The following is an 8,702-nucleotide window of genomic DNA, read 5'->3' on the forward strand; positions in this document are numbered from 1 at the left end:
TTCAACTAGTTTAGTATTCTAGAAAACATAGGCATTCTAAAAATATATGCAGCCCTGGTCAGAACCCTGAGCTGTTGTCTGCGAAGGGCCAGGGAGACAGGACAGGGCTGTTTCCTGAAGGAAGGAGGCCGAGGGGGAGGCTGGGAGGTCAGGCTCAGCCCGCAGAGAGGAACAGGTGCCCCATGCAGAGGCGCGGAGGTCGGGCTCCGGAAGGAGCACTCGCCCGGCTGGCGTGGCTCAGTGGTTGAGTGTCAACCTACGAACCAGGAGGTCGCGGTTTGATTCCCGGTGAGGGCACATGCCTGGGTTGTGGGCTGATCCCCAGTGGTGGGGTGGGGGGCAGGCAGGAGGCAGCTGATCAATGATTCTCTCTCATCATTGATGTTTCTATCTCTCTCTCCCTCTCCCTTCCTCTCTGAAATCAATAAAAATATTTAAAGAAGAAGAAGAAGGAGGAGGAGAAGGAGGAGGAGAAGGAGGAGGAGGAGGAGGAGGAGAAGGAGGAGGAGGAGGAGGAGGAGGCCGAAGGCCAATCTGGCCTTACCTCTTAATGAATGAACTGCACTGGGTTCCTTCAACCCAGCATCCTCCCACCGACAACGTTTAAGGACTGAAGTAATTGCACTGACTTCTCCATGGGGTCTGCAGGGGAGAAGGGATGTCCAGAGACCCTGGCCTGGGTAAAGATGGCGAGAGTCGGGGGGAAGGTAGGGGAAGCCGGTCCTTGAACCCCTACTCACTATTTCTTTCTTTCTTTTTTTTTTTTTTTTAATATATTTTATTGATTTTTTACAGAGAAGAAGGGAGAGAGATAGAGAGTTAGAAACATTGATGAGAGAGAAACATCGATCAGCTGCCTCCTGCACATCTCCTACTGGGGATGTGCCCGCAACCCAGGCACATGCCCTTGACCGGAATCGAACCCGGGACCCTTCAGTCCGCAGGCCGACGCTCTATCCACTGAGCCAAACCGGTTTCGGCCACTATTTCTTTCTTTATTTAACTTTTTAAATTTATTTTTTTAAGAGAGAGAGACGGAGGAAGAGGGGGAGAGAGAGAAATATGATGTGGGAGCGGGCGGCCTCCTGCATGCCTCCCACCGGAGATGGTGGAGCCCGAAACCCAGGCATGTGCCCTGACCCGGAATCAAACTGGCAACTTTCCCCAGACACGAATGACGTCTTGAGCCACACCGGCCAGGCCAGCTCACCATTTCTCACTTTTAATGTCTGTGTCACTTTTGATCGCAGTTCATTATACATTTTAGAATTTCCTTTAAATGTATGAAAGGGCCCTATCTTCCACGCTTCTAGAGTCTCTTAGAAACCTCTGACCTGCAGCCCATAACAATGAACACTGCGTCATCAGGGCACCTGCTGCTGACTCGCTCACAGCGGAGGGAAGGAAGGAAGCAATGTGAACCCCGCAGCGGACCTGACGGAATAGGTGCTGGCACAGCCGGGCCAGGCCATGGGAGCCACGCCTGCCGCCATTCGGGGGGAATCAAGTGACCTGGGGGATTCCCAGAGGTGCTGTTAAGAAAAGCAAGAGGCACAGAGCTGTGGCTGATATTTTAGAGGTTCAAAAACCCTGTCCACCTATATGACAGAGACATGACACAAATATGTCACATGCTATAGCTATGGCAGATGTATATATAATATAGTCATGACATATGCATATATGTAGACATATATATTGATATCAATACATCTATATGGATATATCTATGCATCTACATGGGATAATTTGGGAAATAACGGAAGGAGATATAGGAGGTTAACATGCTTTCCTGGGGTGGGGGTCCCTGGGAGAGTCTATGGGGGAGAAAAGAGGGAGAGAAGAGAAAAGTAAAAAGGGAAAGGCTTGATTTAAAACATTGAAAGCACGTGGGTCTGTAGCAATAGAAATCCATGTTTAGGGGAGAGGTTATCTCAGGGGAGAGGAGAGGCAAGGAGAGGGGGTCAGGGAGGGGCCCTGGGGACCCCCACTGTCCCGATGTCTTGTCCTTCAGTGAGCGCCGAGAGGCACTGCTGAGTCTTTGTTTGTTTCTGTGTGTGTAAGATAATGGAGCCGTGTAACTTGAAAAATGTTAGAAATGTAGAATAAAACTAAATCCTCTGCCCGAGTTCGCTTCACCCTGCCCCGCAGTCCCTTTCCCTCCCTGCAGACTCCAGGCCACTCGCCTTAAATCCGCTTCCGCTGCAAGCGTTTCCTGAGCACCTGCCTGCTCAGTGACGAAGGAGCAGATCCTGGCCTGTCCCTGGGGCCTCCAGTCTCACAGAAACAGCTCCTGCCTTCCCCACCCCTCACGGCACCCGGCTCCCCTGCACCCCACCCCAGGGCGGACATCCTCCACACAGAGGCCTTCCAGGTGGCAGGTGGGGCTTTGGGTGGGACACACATCCTGCCTGTGTCCTCCCAGTGACAATAGGGAAGGCTGCTGTTACTGGTCAGGACTCTTCGTGGTTCCATCCGATTTCTACGCCCGAATCAGCTCTTCCACCAACTCTGTCGGCAGGAACCAAGTCCCTCCTCCTGGATTGCCTTGTGCCACCAGGTATTGGGGTGCTTTGTTGCAGAGCCCCAGTAACTGTAAGGCCCCCCTTTCCTTCTCTCCAGCTCCCCTCCTTCCTTCTTTTCTCTCCCAGCCCTTGCAACACAGCTTAAGCCATTCCCTGTATGAAACCGCGTCTGTTGAGCCACCTAAGATGCTTTTTTTTGTCCTAACTGATCCTATTGACCCCTTTTCTTTGCTAATAGAACCCCGTTTTGTCCAGAACTTGAGGCAGCCACGGACCTTCTGAGAGACTGGGCCTCTCTCACCTCCAGGGACTGAATCTTTAACAAAGTGACTCAGGACAATCCATTACTTTGCCAGGGGTTGGCCGGCTCAGTTCTTGCGGGGACATGAGGGAAGTCTGCTAGGAGCTGGGGTTTGTGGGGAGACCAGGACTGGAGGCCGCCTCTTCCCGCTTTGCATGTGGCAGCATGCGGTCACGGTGTGTGACCGCGGCATCTTCGTGCCACACCGGCATCCGAGGCGGGCAGGGCAGCGGCAGGTGGTGGGCGATGCCGTTGAGCTGCTCAGTGGATGACCCTGAGTTGCCTGCCTCCATTCTCTCTGTGGCGGGTACCGCATTCGCTAGTCTTTACTGCTCGGGCCTCAGGCCTTTGTTTGCAGTTCCCTCCGCCTGGACTGCCCCCACCCCTGCCCCAGCCACCCGCACGGCCCTCTCCCTCGCCCCTTCAGGTCCTTATTCGGCCATCACCTCCTGAGACGCCCGTATAAGCGCACCCTGTCCCAGCACTCCCACTCCTCTCCCTGCACTGCTTTCCCCACAGCTCTCGTCACCCTCTGGCCTGTGGTAAGTGATGCTCCCTATCTCCCTGCCCCACTGAAACAGAACTTCCTGGGGCAGAGAATATTTTACTAGGCACCCCGTGTCTAGAACTGCTTGATGGATAAATGGGTCAGTAGGTGTTTGTCAGATGGGGGCTGATGAGTTGCTTCCGTTCTCCTGGTTGGACTTCACATCTTTCCGCTGAATGGGTCCTGGGAGCTCCCTGTCCTGAACTCTGCTCCCTCCTTTGGGGCCGATGCTGGCGCTAACAGGACGCTGGCGCCAGGCGGGCATCTGGGCCGATGCCGCCCTGGCTCCCAGACAGTCACCCGCAGGCGCCCTGGGGCCGGGCCTGGCCGCTCCTGGCCCCAGAGGAGACAGACCACCTCGGGGCCTGATGGAGGCTGCAGCCCCCGAAAGGAAGCCCAAACCACGCGGCTTGTGCGATGAGATTCATTCAGATCTGCGACAGCGGACACAGCCCAGACAGAGGGGCCGTGGTGGGGTGCAGGGTGCTGTGAAGGCCTGGAAAGGGGGTGTCTTGGGTCCTCAAGCCCCACCGTGGCTGCCCAGGACTTGGCTAGACCCTAAAGAGGGAGGCAGAGGAGGAGGGGCTGTTTCCCAGACAGCCTGGGGGTGGCCTGGTGTTGGGGGCCCCGGGGAGCCCAGGCCCGAGGGAGGAGGTTCGCCCCTTGACCGATTCACCAGCTTCTGGCCCCTGGCAAGTCCTGGCAGAGGGAGCCGGGGTGCCCCCTAGCGACGAGCGGAACCAGCGGGGGCTCCGGGCGAGCGGCCGGCGGGTGCTAGGCGAGGGCGCGGGCGACCAGCGCCACCAGCGCGGGCAGGGCCAGGCGGGGGCCCGGCGCCGCCCCGGACGAGCTCGAGGAGTCGATGACCGCGCGTTTGCCGGAGCTGCAGTCGGGCCTGCGGGCCAGCCGGTGGCCGGGGAGCGCCCGGAGCCCCTCCGTCCCCTGCGGGGCGCTGCACAGGTCGCGGGATCCGCAGCCCCGCACGCTCAGGTTCCTGCCGCCTGCGGGACGGAGACGCGGGGGGAGGGCGTGAGGGGCGCAGGCGCCAGCCCGCACCCTCCATCCCGATATCAAGGTTTCTCTGATGCAGCCAATTACCCCGAAATTCCCTCCAGCCCCTCACAGTGGCCTGTGTCCCCAGGTCAGAGCCTTGCTGAGATTTGGGGAAAGAAAACTGACACTTCAAATAGGAAACATGGGCCCTGGCCTGTGTGGTTCAGTGAATAGAGCGTCGGCCTGAGGACTGAGGGGTCCCGGGTTCGAATCCTGTCAAGGGCACATGCCGGGTTGCAGGCTCGATCCCCAGTAGGGGGCGTGCAGGAGGCAGCCAATCAATGATTCTCTCTCATCATTGATGTTAGAGAGAGATAGAATCTCTCTCACCTTCTCCCTTCCTCTCTGAAATCAATAAAAACATATCTTTTTAAAAGATTAAATTAAAAATATAGGAAACATGGGAGGGAGTGGCAGACCCTGGATTCCATGCCTTTTGGGAAACTCCCTAGGGGTGTTCTGACCCTTGAGCTGGGGCCGGGCACAGCTGCTCTTCACTGGCACTCGATGCCCTACCCGTGTTACAGGCGCTCCTTTCCTGTGTCCAATGTTAATAAAAACTGACACCTGGTGCCCTAGCCGGTGTGGCTCAGTGGATAGAGCGTCCGCCTGCGGACTGAAAGGTCCCAGGTTCGATTCTGGTCAAGGGCATGTACCTTGGTTGCGGGCACATCCCCAGTAGGAGATGTGCAGAAGGCAGCTGATCGATGTTTCTCTCTCATCGATGTTTCTAACTCTCTATCCCTCTCCCTTCCTCTCTGTAAAAAATCAATAAAATATATTTTTTTAAAAAAACTGACACCTGGCGTCCACTATTTCACACAGCCGGCTTTGTGTACAGTTTCCCAGTGATTCCTATGCTTCTTCAGAGCTGCACGGTGTAATATAGTGTTATATTCCATATAAATACACATATACAAATGTAGCCGGTTTATTGAGGACTTGATGGGGGATAGGAAAGTGACACGGTCTTATTTTACCGACAAAAAACACCTCACCACAATCGTAGGTTATTTCTCAGCCCTTTTAGGGATGCAGCTGGAAACCCTCATGGTTGACGTGATAAGATACCTGAGTTTGTGTTCAAAATAATACAGGGACTGGCCACGAGTGCATAATCTCTGGAGTTGGGTGGAGGGTATATGGGGGGTTACTGAACTGTTCCCTCTTTTTTATCTTTGAACTTCTCCATACCACGAAAGCTAAAAGGAAATGGAAGCCTCACAGCCTGGTCTGCCTTTGTCTCATTTTGCCCTGAGCTAGAATACACTTCCTCAAAGAGCCGTGTTTGTGAGGCATTGCCCCACACCCACCCTCACGCCCAGCCGCCCACGCGGGCCCACAGGCACACACATCCCCGTCACACGCAGCTCCCCTCATGTCCCCGGAGCCCACATGCCATCAACACAAGCCCAGCTGTGCACCCGTCCACCGCCGTGTCACTCCTGCCCCGGAAACACAGGCACACACAGCACTGGGCTTACACCCCCAGGCTCCGCGCTCATCGGTCCTTGAGCAATGTTCATGGGAGACCTGTCCGCTTCACCGCCTCACTTAAGCCTTACCCACACACAGCGGTCACGACCTCTGACGTTGACTTGCGTCAGTTCCGAGAGGCACATCCACCCTTAAACCCACACATTTGGACATTTCTGAGTAGAGCTGACTTCCTGTCTCCCTCCCCATCGATATCATCTTAGATTTGCTGAAACGCCGTACATCACACTTGCTGTGGCCCAGAATCATGCTGTTCAGTACAGTAGCCACTGGACACATGTGGCTGTTGAGCACTTGAGATGTGGCTGGCTCCAGCTGAGAGGTGCTGTGAGTGTACAATCCACACCCGCTTCCAAAGACTCAGTGGGAAAGAATGAGTGTAAGACTTATCCCGTCTATCATTTCCCTATTGGCTGCGTGCTGGATATACCGGGTTAAAAAGAACACATTACTAGCCCGGCCTGTTAGAGGCTAGTAGTTAGAGGGTCTTCATTCCCAGTCAAGGGCACGTACCTCAGTTGCAGGTTTGATCCCTGGCCCCAGTCGGGGTGTGTGCTGGAGGCAACCAGTTGACGTGTCTCTCTCAGATCGAAGTCTCTCTCTCTGTCTGTCTTCCCCTCCTCCCTTCCTTCCACTCTCTCTCTAAAGATCAGTGGAAAAAATATCTTTAGGTAAGGATCATATATGTGTGTGTGTGTGTGTGTTTACATATATATTAGTATATATTACTAAATTAATTTAATCTGTTACTTTGTACTTTTTAAATGTGGCTACTAGAAAAGTTTAAATTATACATGTGGCTCACATTATATTTCTTTTGGGCAACACCCATCTAGAAGTTGTATGAATCATCTTACCTAATTTTCACAACAATCTTATGAACTAGGGACTATAATTATCCTCTTTCTCAGATGGGAAATTAAGGCACAGAGAGGCAAAGCCACCTGCCCAAGACCACCCAGCTCTTGAGTGGCATATATTTGGGATTTGACCCCAGGCAGCCTGGCCCCAGAGTCCTGCGTTATGCCCTCTGCTTTCCCGCCTCTCTCATGGACTCACTTCCTCCTCACAAAACCCCGTGGGGTGTGTTTCCAGTACTCCCATTTACCAGAAGGGAAAACTGAGGCTCAATGAGATGAAGCCACTGATCTTTGGTCACACAGCGTAAATGATAGAGGTGGGCCCCAAACTCAGGCTCACTCACGCACCTGTGCTCACACCAGACACACACGTTACCTTCTTCAGACACCAGGTCCAGCTGGACACACGTGGTCTCCCCACGGGGACACTGCATGTACAAGGAGGAGTTGCAGAGCCCCAGGTGGCCCTCGGCACATGTAGGGCACAGGAACTTGCTCAGGGTGCGCGAGGCCGGCAGCGTTGCTGTATAGAGGAGGGTGGCGGTCAGCCGGGCGGGCTCTCGGGACCTCTCAGGCCCGCCCTGCACTCATAGGCTCTACCACGGGGACGACTATCCCGGCCTTTCCCACTGAGCAGGGTCAGTGCCTTAGGGCAGCCTGATTGGGGGGAGGGGCTAAGTGATGCCCCCGCCCCCCTGCCTTCTTCAGCCCAGGACAAACTCTCCTCCAGGCACCACCACCCGCCGGCCACCCCTCTGACTACGTCCTGGTGGCAGCATACCCGGAAGAGTGGGCTCTGGGCAGCTGCCTTGGCAGCAGGTGGTGTTGACCCAGAAGCCAAAGCCGATGCTGTAGGTCAGGGCAGAGATGGGGTTGTCAAATTTGCAGTCCTTGGAGGCCACGCAGGAACCATTTCTCCAGGCAACAGAGTCACCTTCCCCTAAGGCTGGAGAGATTTGGAAGCGGGCTTATAAGGAAGAGGAATCACAACCGCCAAGCCCCGAGGGGTGTCACTGCCGGCATTCGCTCTGCCTGAGATCACCCCGATACACACCAACCCTGTCGTTGTTCATCGAGACCCACGGTGCAGAGAGCCTTCCTCCCCGCCTCCTCCCCTTGGGGTTCCAGTGAGCAGGGGGCTCTGGATCTGCGATGCCTGAGCCACCTGCCTGTGGGCACCTCGCTCCCTTAGCCAGAGCCTCTCGGGGACCCCAGAGGTGCCCAGCCTGGTCCCCATCCTCACTATTCCCATCGATACCACTGGCATTCCTGTTTATTCTACTGCTGTGTCTCTTGAAATTTATACCAAAGAAAGACTGGTTTCTAGTTCAACTCCTCTTCCCTTAACAGAAATGTCCAGTTTCTCGTTTACGGGGCAGATGGACAGGTGACTTGGGGGGCTCCCTGCCCAGGATGTTGCAGTAGATTTCAAGATGGCCACACTGTGTCTCCCACCCCACACGCTTTTTTTGCCACGTGACCTCACCCCTGCTGCATCAAGAGGTGCAATCTCTTTCCTCACCCTGAACCCTGAGCTGGCCTCAGCCCGCTTCTGACCAACAGGCTGTGGCAGAAGCGACACTGTGCCGGCTCTGGGCTTAATCTTAAGAAGCAGCCGGTAGCCCTGGCCGGTGTGGCTGAAGCATCAGCCCACTACCCGAAGGGTCACAAGTTTGATTCCTGGTCAAGGGCGCATGCCTGAGTTACAGGTTCAATACCTGGCCCCGGATGGGGCATGTTCAGTAGGCAACCAGTCGATGCGTCTCTCCCACATCTCTCTCTCTCTCTCTCTCTCTCTCTCTCTCTTGCTCTCTCTCTCACTCTCTCTCCCTCCCTTCCTTCCACTCTTTCTAAAAAATCAATGGAAAAAATATCCTTGGGTGAAGATTAAAAAATAAAATAAATTGAAGATGCTGGTT

At 54.7% G+C, this 8,702-nt stretch overlaps 1 protein-coding gene across 1 annotated transcript in view; it reads right to left on the reverse strand.

The window, feature by feature from the left end:
• Positions 1-3,665: 3,665 nt before the first annotated feature.
• LOC118674701 overlaps positions 3,666-8,702 on the reverse strand; it is a 14,425-nt gene continuing 9,388 nt past the window's right edge. The window contains exons 7-9 of the mRNA XM_036346758.1: positions 7,565-7,729; positions 7,160-7,306; positions 3,666-4,374 (exon numbers count right to left, since the gene is read on the reverse strand). Of these exons, the coding sequence (XP_036202651.1) occupies positions 4,148-4,374; positions 7,160-7,306; positions 7,565-7,729 (539 nt within the window). The 3' untranslated portion in view covers positions 3,666-4,147. The remainder of the gene's footprint in view (positions 4,375-7,159; positions 7,307-7,564; positions 7,730-8,702) is intronic.

This window comes from Myotis myotis, unplaced genomic scaffold (genome assembly GCF_014108235.1).
Source record: "Myotis myotis isolate mMyoMyo1 unplaced genomic scaffold, mMyoMyo1.p scaffold_m19_p_19, whole genome shotgun sequence".
In the NCBI taxonomy this organism is placed as follows: Eukaryota; Metazoa; Chordata; class Mammalia; order Chiroptera; family Vespertilionidae; genus Myotis; species Myotis myotis.